Raw genomic sequence first — 17,868 nt, 5'->3', positions numbered from 1 at the left:
ATAAAAAGTATATTACTGATTTTAAAACCTTCTGCTGGTTTTTATGGACTCAAGTGAAGTTAAAACACAACAAACAAGAAAAAATAAAACAGTTTGTGTTCAAATTCATAAAGTTTATGTGACAAAAAAGTTTTATTTTTCTACAGTTTGAAAAGAAATCTCTCTAACACATTCTCTCACACACACACACACACACACACACACACACACACACACACACACACACACACACACACACACACACACACACAGCCTGGTACAACAGTAAACAATACAACAACAGCTCTCTGTCTCCTCTGCAGATCAGACTGAGACTCTGCTGCTGAACTCAGTCTGACGGGAACAACACCGAGCTGCAGGAGTCTCAGGTTTTACAGGACTTTACAGAACCCTGAAAGCCTTTCAAGGACCCTGAAAGACCCCAGAACCCTGAACGCCTCTCCAGGAGCATGGACCCGAAGCGTCTGTCCTCCAGCTCTCAGCAGCAGGTTCGTCTCAGGATAAAGGTAAAACAAAAATAATGAAAAATCATATCAGAAAACTTTATTAAAATGAAATCACACAGCACAGACATTATTAAAGTGACAGTACACAGTACACAGTACACAGTACAACAAATACAATTAAAATACCAGCAAATAAAATAACACATAGATACAACTACAAACAATTGAAACTACAGGCAGATAAAGAAAATGTAAATAAACTACTAATAAAAACGTTTTTCTAAATAAAACTCGGCGGTGGAAACAGCGCCACCCTGCCGATGGCCTCCACTCAGCGGCCACTGCAGGTATTACACCTGCAGCTCCGTTTGTTGTTCAGTTTCTCCGCTCCGGCACAGGCGTGAACTGCGCATGCGCAATGAGATGAATGGCCGCTGCACCTGACGGCCCACCAGGAAGTGTGGCGGACAAATCCTCAACCGTTAATCCCCGCTCGGTACGGTAACCGGACAGTAGCATGCTCAGCGGACCGGAGCGCTCAGTCTGACCGTCGGGAGCGTCTCCGCTGCGGACTCGGGCTCCGGTGCATGCAGGCAGAGCGCGCGGGGCTCAGCCTTCCCCCCCTCCCCTCTCCACCGCCTGTCGGGCTCCAGACCCCGCTGCTGCTGAGCTGAAGCTCCGTGAAGCTCCGGGCACGTCCACCCTGACTGCAATGGGATGCTGTGGTAGCGCGGAGGTAAGAACGGCCCGGGCCGGTACCGTGCTCCCCCCCCCAGTGCCCTTCAGCAGAGCACCGGTGCGTGTTTGTTTTGTCACCGTGAAAGGGAAACTGGTCCCGGGGAGCAGAGCGGGCCGAGCTGGGATTAGAGCCAGCAGCTGTAATCCAATTAGCTGCTCCCAGGAACTAACGGGAGGGATACCCGGGCCTGTTACCGGGAGCTCCGGTTGAACATGCTTCTAGATAACGTGATGTGTGATATTAGTGATGATAACCTCCGGGCCTGAAGGCTGGACCCGCCCGGTACCGGTGTGTGTGTGTGTGTGTGTGTGTGAGACGGTGTTTCTCCCGGTGTGTGTGACGAAGTCTCTCCCGGTGTGTGTGTGTGTGCGTGTGTGTGTGAGTGTGACTGACATATTTCTCCCGGTGTGTGTGTGTGTGTGTGTGTGAGACTGACATATTTCTCCCGGTGTGTGTTATGGGGTTTCTCCCTGTGTGTGTGTGTGTGTGTGTGTGTGTGTGTGTGTGTGAGACATGTTTCTCCCAGTGTGTGTGTGTGAGAGTGTGAGACATGTTTCTCCCGGTGTGTGAGAGACATGTTTCTCCCGGTGTGTGTGTGTGACGGTGTTTCTCCCGGTGTGTGTGTGAGACGGTGTTTCTCCCGGTGTCTGTCACGGTGTTTCTCCCGGTGTGTGTCACGGTGTGTGTCACGGTGTTTCTCCCGGTGTGTGTGACAGTGTTTCTCCCGGTGTGTGTGTGTATGACGGTGTTTCTCCCGGTGTGTGTGAGACGGTGTTTCTCCTGGTGTGTGTCACGGTGTTTCTCCCGGTGTGTGTGTGTGACAGTGTTTCTCCCGGTGTGTGTGAGACGGTGTTTCTCCCGGTGTGTGTGTGACAGTGTTTCTCCCGGTGTGTGTGTGAGACGGTGTTTCTCCCGGTGTGTGTGTGTGACAGTGTTTCTCCCGGTGTTGTGTGTGGCGGTGTTTCTCCCGGTGTGTGTGTGTGGCGGTGTTTCTCCAAGTGAGTGTGTGGCGGTGTTTCTCCCGGTGTGTGTGGCGGTGTTTCTCCCAGTGTGTGTGGCGGTGTTTCTCCCGGTGTGTGTGGCGGTGTTTCTCCCGGTGTGTGTGACGGTGTTTCTCCCGGGGTGTGTGTGTGTGTGTGTGAGACGGTGTTTCTCCCGGTGTGTGTGTGACAGTGTTTCTCCCGGTGTGTGTGTGACAGTGTTTCTCCCGGTGTGTGTGTGACAGTGTTTCTCCAAGTGAGTGTGTGGTGGTGTTTCTCCAAGTGAGTGTGTGACAGTGTTTCTCCCGGTGTGTGTGTGGCGGTGTTTCTCCCGGTGTTGTGTGTGACGGTGTTTCTCCCGGTGTGTGTGTGTGGCGGTGTTTCTCCAAGTGAGTGTGTGCCGGTGTTTCTCCCGGTGTGTGTGGCGGTGTTTTCTCCCGGTGTGTGTGGCGGTGTTTCTCCCGGTGTGTGTGGCGGTGTTTCTCCCGGTGTGTGTGTGTGAGATGGTGTGTGTGTGTGACAGTGTTTCTCCCGGTGTGTGTGTGTGTGACAGTGTTTCTCCCGGTGTGTGTGTGACAGTGTTTCTCCCGGTGTGTGTGTGACAGTGTTTCTCCAAGTGAGTGTGTGGTGGTGTTTCTCCCTGTGTGTGTGTGTGTGTATGTGTGTGTGTGGCGGTGTTTCTCCCGGTGTGTGTGGCGGTGTTTCTCCAAGTGAGTGTGTGGTGGTGTTTCTCCAAGTGAGTGTGTGACGGTGTTTCTCCAAGTGAGTGTGTGGCGGTGTTTCTCCCGGTGTGTGTGGCGGTGTTTCTCCCGGTGTGTGTGGCGGTGTTTCTCCCGGTGTGTGTGGCGGTGTTTCTCCCGGTGTGTGTGACGGTGTTTCTCCCGGGGTGTGTGTGTGTGTGTGTGAGACGGTGTTTCTCCCGGTGTGTGTGTGACAGTGTTTCTCCCGGTGTGTGTGTGACAGTGTTTCTCCCGGTGTGTGTGTGACAGTGTTTCTCCAAGTGAGTGTGTGGCGGTGTTTCTCCAAGTGAGTGTGTGACAGTGTTTCTCCCGGTGTGTGTGTGGCGGTGTTTCTCCCGGTGTTGTGTGTGACGGTGTTTTCTCCCGGTGTGTGTGTGGCGGTGTTTCTCCAAGTGAGTGTGTGCCGGTGTTTCTCCCGGTGTGTGTGGCGGTGTTTCTCCCGGTGTGTGTGGCGGTGTTTCTCCCGGTGTGTGTGGCGGTGTTTCTCCCGGTGTGTGTGGCGGTGTTTCTCCCGGTGTGTGTGTGTGTGAGATGGTGTGTGTGTGTGACAGTGTTTCTCCCGGTGTGTGTGTGAGATGGTGTGTGTGTGTGACAGTGTTTCTCCCGGTGTGTGTGTGTGTGACAGTGTTTCTCCCGGTGTGTGTGTGACAGTGTTTCTCCCGGTGTGTGTGTGACAGTGTTTCTCCAAGTGAGTGTGTGGTGGTGTTTCTCCCTGTGTGTGTGTGTGTGTGTATGTGTGTGTGTGGCGGTGTTTCTCCCGGTGTGTGTGGCGGTGTTTCTCCAAGTGAGTGTGTGGTGGTGTTTCTCCAAGTGAGTGTGTGACGGTGTTTCTCCAAGTGAGTGTGTGGCGGTGTTTCTCCCGGTGTGTGTGGCGGTGTTTCTCCCGGTGTGTGTGGCGGTGTTTCTCCAAGTGAGTGTGTGGTGGTGTTTCTCTCGGTGTGTGTGGCGGTGTTTCTCCCAGTGAGTGTGTGGCGGTGTTTCTCCCAGTGAGTGTGTGGCGGTGTTTCTCCCAGTGAGTGTGTGGCGGTGTTTCTCCCGGTGTGTGTGGCGGTGTTTCTCCAAGTGAGTGTGTGGTGGTGTTTCTCTCGGTGTGTGTGGCGGTGTTTCTCACAGTGAGTGTGTGGCGGTGTTTCTCCCAGTGAGTGTGTGGCGGTGTTTCTCCCAGTGAGTGTGTGGCGGTGTTTTTCCAAGTGAGTGTGTGTGTGAGACGGTGTTTCTCCCGGTGTGTGTGTGACAGTGTTTCTCCCGGTGTGTGTGTGACAGTGTTTCTCTCGGTGTGTGACGGTGTTTCTCCAAGTGAGTGTGTGGTGGTGTTTCTCCAAGTGAGTGTGTGGCGGTGTTTCTCCCGGTGTGTGTGTGTGTGACGGTGTTTCTCCCGGTGTGTGTGTGTGGCGGTGTTTCTTCAAGTGAGTGTGTGGCGGTGTTTCTCCCGGTGTGTGTGTGTGGCGGTGTTTCTCCAAGTGAGTGTGTGGCGGTGTTTCTCCCGGTGTGTGTGTGTGACGGTGTTTCTCCCGGTGTGTGTGTGTGTGACGGTGTTTCTCCCGGTGTGTGTGTGTGGCGGTGTTTCTCCCGGTGTGTGTGGCGGTGTTTCTCCCGGTGTGTGTGACGGTGTTTCTCCCGGTGTGTGTGTGTGTGAGACGGTGTTTCTCCCGGTGTGTGTGTGACAGTGTTTCTCCCGGTGTGTGTGTGACAGTGTTTCTCCCGGTGTGTGTGTGACAGTGTTTCTCCCGGTGTGTGTGTGACAGTATTTCTCCAAGTGAGTGTGTGGTGGTGTTTCTCCAAGTGAGTGTGTGGCGGTGTTTCTCCCGGTGTGTGTGACGGTGTTTCTCCTGGTGTGTGTGACGCTGTTTCTCCCGGTGTGTGTGTGACAGTATTTCTCCAAGTGAGTGTGTGGTGGTGTTTCTCCAAGTGAGTGTGTGGTGGTGTTTCTCCCGGTATGTGTGGCGGTGTTTCTCCAAGTGAGTGTGTGGCGGTGTTTCTCCCGGTGTGTGTGTGTGTGAGACGGTGTTTCTCCCGTTGTGTGTGTGTGTGACAGTGTTTCTCCCGGTGTGTGTGTGTGACAGTGTTTCTCCTGGTGTGTGTGTGACAGTGTTTCTCCAAGTGAGTGTGTGGTGGTGTTTCTCCCTGTGTGTGTGTGTGTGGCGGTGTTTCTCCAAGTGAGTGTGTGGCGGTGTTTCTCCCGGTGTGTGTGTGACAGTGTTTCTCCCGGTGTGTGACAGTGTTTCTCCCGGTGTGTGACGGTGTGTGACGGTGTTTCTCCAAGTGAGTGTGTGGCGGTGTTTCTCCCGGTGTGTGGTGGTGTTTCTCCCGGTGTGTGTGGCGGTGTTTCTCCAAGTGAGTGTGTGGCGGTGTTTCTCCCGGTGTGTGTGTGTGAGACGGTGTTTCTCCCGGTGTGTGTGTGACAGTGTTTCTCCCGGTGTGTGTGTGACAGTGTTTCTCCAAGTGAGTGTGTGTGTGACAGTGTTTCTCCCGGTGTGTGTGTGACAGTGTTTCTCCAAGTGAGTGTGTGGTGGTGTTTCTCCCTGTGTGTGTGTGTGTTTGGCGGTGTTTCTCCCGGTGTGTGTGGCGGTATTTCTCCCGGTGTGTGTGACAGTGTTTCTCCCGGTGTGTGACAGTGTTTCTCCCGGTGTGTGACGGTGTTTCTCCAAGTGAGTGTGTGGCGGTGTTTCTCCCGGTGTGTGGTGGTGTTTCTCCCGGTGTGTGTGGCGGTGTTTCTCCAAGTGAGTGTGTGGCGGTGTTTCTCCCGGTGTGTGTGTGTGTGTGTGAGACAGTGTTTCTCCCGGTGTGTGTGTGACAGTGTTTCTCCCGGTGTGTGTGAGACAGTGTTTCTCCCGGTGTGTGTGTGTGACAGTGTTTCTCCAAGTGAGTGTGTGGTGGTGTTTCTCCCTGTGTGTGTGTGTGTGTGTGTGGCGGTGTTTCTCCCGGTGTGTGTGTGACGGTGTTTCTCCCGGTGTGTGTGGCGGTGTTTCTCCCGGTGTGTGTGTGACGGTGTTTCTCCCGGTGTGTGTGTGTGTGTGGCGGTGTTTCTCCAAGTGAGTGTGTGGCGGTGTTTCTCCCGGTGTGTGTGTGACGGTGTTTCTCCCGGTGTGTGTGTGTGTGTGTGGCGGTGTTTCTCCCGGTGTGTGTGGCGGTGTTTCTCCCGGTGTGTGTGACGGTGTTTCTCCCGGTGTGTGTGTGTGAGACGGTGTTTCTCCCGGTGTGTGTGGCGGTGTTTCTCCAAGTGAGTGTGTGGTGGTGTTTCTCCAAGTGAGTTTGTGACAGTGTTTCTCCAAGTGAGTGTGTGGCGGTGTTTCTCCCGGTGTGTGTGGCGGTGTTTCTCCCGGTGTGTGTGGCGGTGTTTCTCCAAGTGAGTGTGTGGTGGTGTTTCTCCCGGTGTGTGTGGCGGTGTTTCTCCCAGTGAGTGTGTGGCGGTGTTTCTCCCAGTGAGTGTGTGGCGGTGTTTCTCCCAGTGAGTGTGTGGCGGTGTTTCTCCAAGTGAGTGTGTGGCGGTGTTTCTCCCAGTGAGTGTGTGGCGGTGTTTCTCCAAGTGAGTGTGTGACGGTGTTTCTCCCAGTGAGTGTGTGGCAGTGTTTCTCCGTGTGTGACAGTGTTTCTCCCGGTGTGTGTGGCGGTGTTTCTCCCAGTGAGTGTGTGTGACGGTGTTTCTCCCGGTGTGTTTCAGAGGACAAAGAGAGAATGGAGACCACTGGAGGACCGGAGCTGCACCGACCTACCCTGGTTCCTGCTTTTCACCGTCTTCTGCGTTGGCATGGTAGACCCCTCTCATAAAATGTTTATACATGTTTATATAATTACGTGTTTACATGTTTATATGTTTATGTTTATATATTTACATTTTTACATGTTTATATATGTTTACATCTTTATATGTTTATATATTTATATGTTTACATGTTTATATATTTATATGTTTACATGTTTATATGTTTATGTTTATATGTTTATATATTTATATGTTTACATATTTATATATTTACATTTTTATATGTTTATATATTTATATGTTTACATATTTATATGTTTATATGTATACATGTTTATATATTTATATGTTTACATTTTTACATGTTTATATATTTATGTGTTTACATATTAATATATTTATATGTTTACATATTTATATATTTACATGTTTATATGTTTATATATTTACATGTTTATATATTTATATGTTTATATATTTACATGTTTATATATTTAAATTTTTACATGTTTATATATTTATATGTTTACATATTTACATGTTTATATATTTATATGTTTATATATTTACATGTTTATATGTTTACATATTTACATGTTTATATATTTATGTTTACATTTTTATATATTTACATGTTTATATATGTACATGTTTATATATTTACATTTTTACATGTTTATATGTTTATATTTTTACATATTTACATGTTTATATGTTTACATGTTTATATATTTATATGTTTACATGTTTATATGTTTATATGTTTACATATTTACATGTTTGTATTTTCACATGTTTATATATTTATATGTTTACATGTTTATATATTTATATGTTTATATGTTTATATATTTACATATTCACATGTTTATATATTTACATGTTTACATATTTACATGTTTATGTTTATATATTTACATATTCACATGTTTATATGTTTATATGTTTACATATTTACATGTTTACATATTTACATGTTAATGTTTACATGTTTATATATTTACATATTCACATGTTTATATGTTTACATGTTTACATGTTTACATATTTACATGTGTATGTTTATATATTTACATATTCACATGTTTATATATTTACATATTTACATGTTTATGTTTACATGTTTATATATCAACTTGTTTACATGTTTATATGTTTACATATTTACATGTTTGTATTTTCACATGTTTATATATCAACTTGTTTATGTTTACATATTTGCATGTTTATATATTTACTTGTTTATATATTTACATGTTCACATGTTTATATGTTTACATATTCACATGTATATATGTTTACTAGGGCTGTCAAGTGATTAAAAATGTTTTATCTAATTAATTACAAGCTTTGTGATTAATTAATTGCATATACCAATATTTGCTGTGAGAGCTCCGTGCAACGGGGGGGCTGTCAGAGCACCGTGCTCCGTGCTTTCTGAGATCCGTGCGACAGGGGGACGGCGCCGGGGACGGGTGCTGTCAGAGCACTGTCGGACCAAAAGTCAGGGGCATCTAGGAGCGCGATTAATCTGCGTTAATATTTTCAATGCGTTATTTTTTCTGTGATTAATTAATCGAAATTAACGCGTTAATTCGACAACCCTACTGTTTATATGTTTACATATTCACATGTTTAACAGTCATGTACTCCGGGACCTGTCCCTGCCACTTTAGGCATAATTTGTTGAAAATGCTGTGAAAACTACTTATTGAGAAATGTTAACTACCAGATGAGATGAGTTTGGCGAAGGTTCGCTGTCGTGGTTGGGACTCCACGTTGTTGTTTTATAATCCTCCTCATTGACTGTAGTGTACGTTTAGCGTGTCATGATGGTCATATTTATTAAAGCTGTTTGATAACCGCGCTAAGAAATACTGGCCTACTTTATCGCGAATGCGAAGTTTTGTCCTGCAGACATTTTGTACATTTAAACATTCTCGTTGACGACGTGAGAATCTCAACGCTGACAGGCTTTCTCAACACGGCGTCATGTGACATTTTGACTCGCGTTGAAACATTTAAACTTGCACAGATGAAAATTTGCTTCTTGCATTGACTTTGTATCTAATCGCATAATGAGAAAGACATCCTCTCCGCATTTGGTCTGAACAAAGTGCAAAATTAAGTTTCCCCAAATCCTTAACACTTGATGACCCTTTTATTCCAAGCTTAACAAAGCCTGAGGTGGCCAATCTAAAAGGGAAATTAGAAAATGAACTTGTCATGCCAAAATTCCCTAAAGGCATAGCATCAGATTCAGTATAGTTATATTATAATATGTTAAACCAAATTCATTCATAATTAGAAAATTAGTTGAGGCCAAGATCTCAGGGTTTGCAAGAAATAGTAAAATGTTGTCAGCATATAAGTGTATCTTGTGTGTAGTTCTACCCGAAGTAAAAACCATGACTGGATTTATGATCCTCATCATGTTGTGTTGATGGTTGAACTGGTACAGAAACTTTCCCCACTAACAGTCTCTGTCCTGCAGGGCAGCATCTGCGGCTTCACCATCGTCACCGGCGGCGCTGCTCGTCTCGTTTTCGGATACGACAGCTACGGCAACACGTGCGGTCAACGCAACGAGCTGATCGAAGGCGTCCGGCTGAGCGGGCTCGACCACACCGACAGGAAGTACGTTTTATATACTAACTGTGTTGTATTATTCAATGTACTACTGCAATACTATTTAGTGTACTACTGCAATACTATTTAGTGTACTACTGCAATACTATTTAGTGTAATACTGCAATACTATTTAGTGTACTACTGCGGTACTACTCGGTGTACTACAGCGGTACTTTTAGTGTACTATTGCGGTACTTTTCAGTGTACTACTGCGGTGCTTTTCAGTGTACTACTTTTCAGTGTACTACTGTGGTACTTTTCAGTGTACTACTGTGGTACTTTTCAGTGTACTACTGCGGTACTTTTAGTGTAATACTGCGGTACTTTTCAGTGTACTACTGCTGTAAGGTTCGCTGGAACCGACAGGACTGAACCCAAAAGCACGACACAGAGACAGGCAGAATATGGTATATATCCTCTGAGAGAACTAATGAGGGAATGAGAAGCAGGTGAGGAGATGGGCTGTGGAAACCAGGTGAGGGGAATAAGGTGATTGCAGGCAGTGAGGATGAACCAGGATCTGAAATGATAAGAGAATTACTGACAAGGTGAAAACAAACTAATAGTGGGTGGAACGTGTGACAACTGTTTTACTTTCAGTGTACTACTGCGGTGCATTTCAGTGTACTATTGCGTTACGTTCAGTGTACTACTGCGGTACTACTCGGTGTACTACAGCGGTACTTTTAGTGTACTATTGCGGTACTTTTCAGTGTACTACTGCGGTACTTTTGGTGTACTTCTGCGGTGCATTTCAGTGTACTATTGCGTTACTTTTAGTGTAATACTGCGGTACTTTTCAGTGTACTACTGCGGTGCATTTCAGTGTACTATTGCGTTACTTTTAGTGTAATACTGCGGTACGTTTCAGTGTACTACTGCGTTACTTTCAGTGTACTACTGCGGTGCATTTCAGTGTACTATTGCGATACTTTTCAGTGTACTACTGTGGTACTTTTAGTGTACTACTGCGGTACTTTTAGTGTACTTCTGCGGTACTTTTAGTGTACTTCTGCAGTACTTTTCAGTGTACTATTGCGGTACTTTTAGTGTACTACTGCGGTACTTTTCAGTGTACGACAGCAATACTTTTCAGCGTACTACTGCGGTACTTTTCAGTGTACTACTGCGGTACTTTTCAGTGTACTACTATACTACTACGTTACTTTTAGTGTACTACAGTGAAACTTTTCAGTGTACTACTGCGGTACTCTTAGTGTACTACTGCGGTACTTTTCAGTGTACGACAGCAATACTTTTCAGTGTACTACTGTGGTACTTTTCAGTGTACTACTGCGGTACTTTTAGTGTACTACTGCTGTACTTTCAGTGTACTACTGCGGTGCATTTCAGTGTACTACTGCGGTGCATTTCAGTGTACTACTATACTACTACGTTATTTTTAGTGTACTACTGTGATACTTTTCAGTGTACTACTGCGGTACTTTTAGTGTACTACTGTGGTACTTTTCAGTATACTACTGCGGTACTCTTCAGTGTACTACTGCGGTACTCTTAGTGTACTATTGCGGTATTTTTAGTGTACTACTGCGGTACTTTTAGTGTACTACTGCGGTACTTTCAGTGTACTACTGCGGTACTCTTAGTGTACTATTGCGGTACTTTTAGTGTACTACTGCGGTACTTTCAGTGTACTACTACAGTACTTTTAGTGTACTACTGTGGTACTTTCAGTGTACTACTACAGTACTTTTAGTGTACTACTGCGGTATTCTTAGTGTACTATTGCGGTACTTTTAGTGTACTACTGCGGTACTTTCAGTGTACTACTGCGGTACTCTTAGTGTACTACTGCGGTACTCTTAGTGTACTACTGCGGTACTTTCAGTGTACTACTACAGTACTTTTAGTGTACTACTGTGGTACTTTTCAGTGTACTACTGTAGTACTTTTCAGTGTACTAATGTGGTACTTTTCAGTATAGTACTGCAGTACTTTTAGTGTACTACTGCGGTACTTTTAGTGTACTACTGCGGTACTTTTAGTGTACTACTGCGGTACTTTTAGTGTACTACTGTGGTACTTTCAGTGTAGCGCCTTGAGATTGCTTTTAGCTTTGAAAGGCGCTTTATAAATACAATTTATTATTACTTTTCAGTGTACTGCTGTGGTACTTTTTGGTAACATGGTGGTATTTATTTTGTATATATCAGTGGTATTTCTCTAGCTTATAAAGGTGGAATGTTTGTTTTACGGTGGTATCTTCAGTGTAAGATGGGGACAGTAGCAGCAGTGATTGTGTATCTGTCTCTTACTGTACAATGACTCTGCTGTGACATCATCTCAGTGAGACACTCACATCTGGACTACAACCTCTGTCTGTGTCACATTTAACTGATCTTTATTAGTGCGCTACACCTGTTTGAATGCACCTCTGCTCCAGACACGGAACATTGCTCCTTTCTTTCCGTACGACTCCTCCAGGTGACCTCACTAACAGGTGACTTCATTAACATACTGCGTGAGTGTCTGCTGAGCACAGACTGTTGTTGTTGGAGCAGAAGAAGAGTGTGAAGGACTCTTTGTTTACTTCTTCTCCCACGTCCACATTCTCCCACTTAACGTTATTCTCAATGTAGAATAGTTGTCGGTGTTTTTTACAGTTCAGGTGATGACACAAAATCTCTATAACTCCATATTCTACTTTTCAAACATTACTTTCATCGTCCATTAGTCTGCTGATTATTTTCTTGACTAAATGATTTGTGTGATTGAAAAATACTTTGTCCTTCAATTTATTTAATCCAACAGTCTGATTTATTATCACGTATACAGACATATACATATATACATACTGTACATATTCATATACATTTTTGAGAAGCATGTACCCGCAAATATTTGAAAAAAAAGACAAACAAAGCCGTTAATCGATTATGAAATTAGTTGATTAAATATCTTTTGGATCAACTCATTGTGAATAACGACATATAAAAATAATTGAGGAATAGAATCCACAACGCTGGTGAAGATCATAAACCTGCTTTTATCTTCAGTAATTAACGGAAACAGAAGATGCAGTTTAAGAAACAACTTGAAAGGACTGACTGAGCGCTCTTATTTTGAAGGAATGACTTCCTGTGCTCTGGTTGCAGATTTGTCTTCTTCCTGGATCCCTGTAACATCGACATTGTGCAGAGGAAGATCAAGTCTCTGGCTCTGTGCGTGTCTCTGTGTCCCAGCGAGGAGATGAAGACGTACCAGGACCTGAAGAGGTTCGCCATGCTCAACGGTGAGACGTCCGTAGCCCCGGGGCTGATGGGAAATGTAGTGTGTAAACTTTAGGAAGACTTAAATCAGAGTGAACGATCAGATTTCTCCGAGAGGATCGTAGTGGAAAATGTGTTTTACTTTTGAAACGAGCAGAAATAAGTCATAACAGGACGCGTTCGAGTGAATCTAATGCCGCACGTCACGAGTTGATGCTGAAACGAGAAACTGCTTTACATTACATTTATTAAACTTTTATCGACACTCACAATAAGTGGATCCAACCAAACAAGTGCAAGAATCTGCAGCATTTCATGCGCACATTTAATTTATTTTAGATTTTTAAAACATATTTATTAGCAGAAATCTAAAGGTTCAGTATTTCCATTGTATTCGTATTAAGCAAAAAAGCAATAACAACAAAAACAAAGTGTTCCCACAAATCCAAACTAACCAGAGAGCCTGAACGCTACATAACACCTTAAAGTCATGTTTCTGTAAAACTACATTTTCACTTTAATACATACAAGTTAAATGCATCAATGAGATAATATAAATCATGAACACGTGATATGAATAGTGACGACTATTAGTGTCGATGTAAAACTCTGGATTAGTCTTGGAAATAAGAACTGTCAGTTTTATTTTTGTATCAAGCAGAAATGTTTGCAGACAAACTTCCACAACTTCCTGCAGTGGAAAAGCAAAAAGAGCAAGTTGAGCTGAGTTAATGCAGCAACACCGAGTCATCCAGACGCTGCACGCCGTCACGTCATGCTGATGATTTAATGTCTGCAGACACAGTGTGACCTGACACAACACCAGTGTACTGTACACACACACACACACACACAGCAGTCACAAAGGCAGCATTAAGCGTCTGTATCGTTGGTGCCACTCGTCTCCGTCTGTGTTCACACATCATGTTCATGAAAGGAGTCTGTCACAACCACACAGAGCTGTTTCTGTTATTCTGTCCAGAGGAATCATCTCGAAATTAAACTTCTATTCTGCTTATCGCTTCCTAAATCACACACGTCTATACTTTACAGTCTGTGTGAAATCGTTAGCAGCTAACGCTAACGGAGGTTCCATAGAGTTTCATTATGGTGCATTCAGGCTCTACTCTTCTTGGTTGAAGGTAAATTATAACATCATGATGTGTTCAATGTAGTTTTTAATGAGAAACTTGAATAAGAAGAATCAGAATTGATGAAATCCAAACGATCCTCGAGGCTGGAGTCATTCAGCAGTTATGAAATACCTCTCAAATGTCTATATACTTAACAAGAGCCTTGCTAGCTTAGCATAAAGCCTGGAAACAGAAGGAAACTGCTAGCCTGGCTGTGCAAAAGCAGCTCTGAAGTTCTCTGATGATGAACATGTTGTTCTTGTTTCTATTTCAGGTTCCGAGTTGTGTTCCTACGAGTTAGCGGGTCATAAATATCCCGGTCTACCTGAGAGATTCTCTAAATGTCCCAAACTTCCTGTTCCACCCAGGTGTGTCCAAACATTCCCCCACACACCCGCACGACTCCCTGACCCCCGCAGTGTTTAACCTTTGACCCCACAGAGTTTTACCGCTGACCTTTGACCCCCGCAGTAAGCCGTTGCCGGTGTTTAACCGCTGCACTCCGGTGGATATTTCCTGCTATGCGAAGTTTGCGGAGGCGGTGGTGACGTTTGTCGGCGATCACAGCGTCCTGCACCGACTGATCGCCGGCGTCGCCGCCAGTAAAGAGATCATCATCGGCCTGTGTGTCCTCGCTCTGGGTGAGTCAGGGTTATGTTAGGGATATTATATACTTAAGCAATAGCTGACGACAGACTGTGGTATATGGTCATTACATCACAGGTAAGGGGCGTGGTACAACCCCCTTACCTGTGATGTAATGACCATATACCACGGTCTGAACTGAGCTATTGCTTTTATAAAACCAAGTGGGGCAATATGAAAGAAAAATACACACTCCAATTGAAATAGTTTTTATTATTAAATAATGATGTTCAACATAAAATAGTCCCTCCGCTGCCTTCTGCACAGAACATAGTGCGAGGTGGTTGCTATGCAACAACACTAACAGCTGCTCTGCACGTAGCTCTGCACGTGGTCTTTGAGGGTTTCTTCTCTGGAGGCACTGATGGATCCACTCCTCCAGAGCAACGCTTTGTTTCTTAACGGACGTCATTTAACAGCTGTAACGGTGTAGCTTTCTCTCAGACGCGGAGGGATACTGACTTGTTGTGAAAAATGACGACAATTCTACCCGTGATATACGCTCATTATACCACAGCTAAGAACCAATCAGATTACTTGATTTGACATGTCCATTTTCTAAATTTTTGTATATATATATATATATATATATATATATATATATATCATATCTGTATGCACATTTGCACCGCACTGTTGGCACTGAATCTATCTATATATATATATCTCAGTCCTCTCTATGTTATATTATATTGTTATTTTATATTATATTATATTATATTATTTTGATATTATGTTATGTCATATTATAATATATTGTATTATATTATATTATGTTTTATATAATCTCTCAGTCCTCTCTATGATCCTGATGGTGATCATCCGTTACATCTCGGCCGTCCTCGTCTGGATCCTCACCTCACTTGTCGTCCTTGGGTCTCTTGGTGAGCTCACTTCCTGTTTGTTTACACCCCCCCCCCCCCCCCCCCCGTGTGTTCAGTTGAGTGTGTAAACTGTGTGTGTTGCCTCAGCGGGGACCAGCGTCCTCTGGTGGCTCTACATCGACCACCGGCTGTACGGGAACGACACCAGCACCAAGCTGAAGGAGGATCTGAGGGAGGAGCCGAAGGAGGAGTTGGAGGTGCGCAGGGACAGCGGGCAGGCGCTGCTCGTCTACGCCGTCGCTGCCACCGTCTTCACCGTAAGAACATCTGCCATCCTTATTTATAAAGAGCCACAGCCTTAACTGCTGCTCCTGTGACATTTAAACATATTTAGATCAGGTGAATGTACTTTTACTTTTCTCATCTTTTCACTTATTTTTCCATTATTTTGGATATTTTTCCATTATTTTACCAATAATCTTCGGACATCTTTCACATATATTTGTATTATTCCTAATTGGTCTGATAGTTTTGGAAATGTTTCACATATTTGTAGGTAATAATTTTTCACATATTATATATTATTATAATCTCCTGACATTTTTCACGCACATTATCACATTGCTTTCTGTGTGCAGATCATCCTGCTGCTGCTCATGCTCTTCATGAGGAAGCGCGTGGCTCTCACCATTGCTCTATTCCACGTGGCGGGGAAGGTCTTCCTGCACCTGCCGCTGCTCAGCCTGCAGCCCTTCGTCACCTTCCTCGCGCTGCTGCTCTTCTGGATCTACTGGATTCTCGTGCTGCTCTTCCTGGGGACCAGCGGTCAGTCTTTCACTGTACTCGAGAAATAAATCCTAAAGTTTAGTTTTATTGAACAATGCTCATTTAACAGTTTACATTACAAAATGAAGATAAAATAATTCATCTGTGCTAAAAGATAGATTAAATATATATACAAGACTATATAGTATTTATATTTATTTAATATTTATGTAATATTGAGGAACATATTTGTTCAGGTGATCTATTTTTATTTATTATCTATTTAAAAAAAATGATTTATATGTCTTTATTATTCATATATAATATCAATATATTACTGCCCTCTGCTGGCTGAGGCGTCTCCACTTTCACTCTGAATCTGAATTTTTTCTGAATCTGCATTTCTTTTGACAGGGTGTTGCAAAGAATTACAGGCTAACATTTAAAATAATATTCAGGGCTTTAAACATTGTAGACGGAAAAACATGAAAATAATACCTGCAAATATTTCTCATTAAAACTCTTCATACCGGCAGCGATGTTCAGAGTGTTACACAGTTAGAGTGTATATATATACGGTAGTGTGACATGTGCCATGTGGCTGTGCAGGGAACCCGGTGCAGAACGAGGAGACGGCTCTGACAGAGTTCAGGCTGACGGGTCCGCTGCAGTACCTCACCTGGTACCACGCTGTGGGTCTGATCTGGATCACGGAGTTCATCCTCGCCTGCCAGCAGATGACTGTGGCCGGAGCCGTCGTCACATACTACTTCACTAGGTGAGTGTATACCTCACCAGGTGAGTCTGTACCTCTCCAGGTGAATCTGTACCTCACCAGGTGAGTCTATATTTAACCAAGTGAGTCTGCACTTCATCAGGAATGTGGACTTTGTGTTTCAGGGATAAGAACCGTCTCCCGGTGACGCCGATCCTGTCGTCAGTCGTCAGGCTGGTCAGGTATCACCTGGGAACCGTCGCTAAGGGAGCCTTCATTATCACGCTGGTGAAGATCCCCCGACTCTTCCTCATGTACATCCATAACCAGCTCAAAGGAAAGGTACAAAACTTTATTTACAATTTTATTAACAACCAACTGAAACGATATGAAACTTAACTTTATGATGTAATGATTGATTATACAGTTAGGTCCATAAATATTTGGACATTTTAATTTTCATCATTTTGGCTCTGTACACGACCAAAATAGACTTGAAATTAAACAATCAATATGTGCTTTAAGTGCAGACTTTCAGCTTTAATTTGAGGGTACTTATATTCAAATCAGATGAATGGTGGAAGAATTACAACACATTGTATACATGGTATCCCCTTTTTAAGGGACCAAAAGTAATTGGACAAAGTAACATAATCATAAATAATAATAATAATAATAATAATAATAATAATAATAATAATAATAATAAATTGTATTTGTAAAGCGCCTTTCAAAGCTAAAAGCAATCTCAAGGTGCTACAATGCAGGACAACAACAACAACAACAACAACAACAACAACAACAACAGACATAAGAGGTTACGGAAATGCTTTTTTGAAGAGAAAGGTTTTTAGGCCCTTCTTGAAGGAGTCGGTGGCCTGTGGAGACCTCAGGTGTTCTGGGAGGGAATTCCACAGGTGAGGAGCGGCTGAGCAGAAGACCCGATCGCCCATGGTGTGGAACTTGGTCCTGGGGGGGTGGAGCAAAGTTTTTTTAGAGGAGCGGAGGTTGCGTGTGGAGGTTTGTTGGGGGAGGAGTTCCTTGAGGTACGGAGGAGCATTTCCATGTATGCACTGATGGGTGAGTAGGGAGATGTTGTACTCAATAATCCTGAATGAGACCGGAAGCCAGTGGAGGGAGTGGAGAATGCGTGTGATGTGGTTATATTTTAACACCCTCATCAGGATCCTAGCGGCACTGTTTTGGATATATTGGAGCTTTTGAAGGCTCCCGCTTGGAATCCCGATGAGGAGAGCATTGCAGTAGTCCAACCTTGAGGAGACAACGGCGTGGACGAGTTGTTCAGCGTCTGACAGG

General features: G+C 44.1%; 1 protein-coding gene across 5 annotated transcripts in view; it reads left to right on the top strand.

Moving 5' to 3' along the window:
* The first annotated feature begins 260 nt into the window (after window positions 1–260).
* Window positions 261–17,868, top strand: part of slc44a1b (solute carrier family 44 member 1b) — a 37,311-nt gene continuing 19,703 nt past the window's right edge. The window contains exons 1-11 of one of the 5 annotated variants that reach the window (XM_029427227.1): window positions 261–506; window positions 6,567–6,656; window positions 9,103–9,245; window positions 12,356–12,492; window positions 13,877–13,970; window positions 14,074–14,243; window positions 15,042–15,131; window positions 15,219–15,388; window positions 15,710–15,896; window positions 16,446–16,614; window positions 16,737–16,893. In XM_029427227.1, coding sequence (XP_029283087.1) covers window positions 450–506; window positions 6,567–6,656; window positions 9,103–9,245; window positions 12,356–12,492; window positions 13,877–13,970; window positions 14,074–14,243; window positions 15,042–15,131; window positions 15,219–15,388; window positions 15,710–15,896; window positions 16,446–16,614; window positions 16,737–16,893 — 1,464 coding nt within the window. In that variant the 5' untranslated portion in view covers window positions 261–449. Of the gene's footprint in view, window positions 507–852; window positions 1,183–6,566; window positions 6,657–9,102; window positions 9,246–9,733; window positions 9,788–11,459; window positions 11,701–12,355; window positions 12,493–13,876; window positions 13,971–14,073; window positions 14,244–15,041; window positions 15,132–15,218; window positions 15,389–15,709; window positions 15,897–16,445; window positions 16,615–16,736; window positions 16,894–17,868 lie in introns of those variants that run through there. The other 4 variants (XM_029427231.1, XM_029427228.1, XM_029427230.1 and 1 more) reach the window with 4 other exon arrangements.

This window comes from Cottoperca gobio, unplaced genomic scaffold (genome assembly GCF_900634415.1).
Source record: "Cottoperca gobio unplaced genomic scaffold, fCotGob3.1 fCotGob3_302arrow_ctg1, whole genome shotgun sequence".
In the NCBI taxonomy this organism is placed as follows: Eukaryota; Metazoa; Chordata; class Actinopteri; order Perciformes; family Bovichtidae; genus Cottoperca; species Cottoperca gobio.
This window is presented reverse-complemented; position numbering and strand designations above follow the sequence as displayed.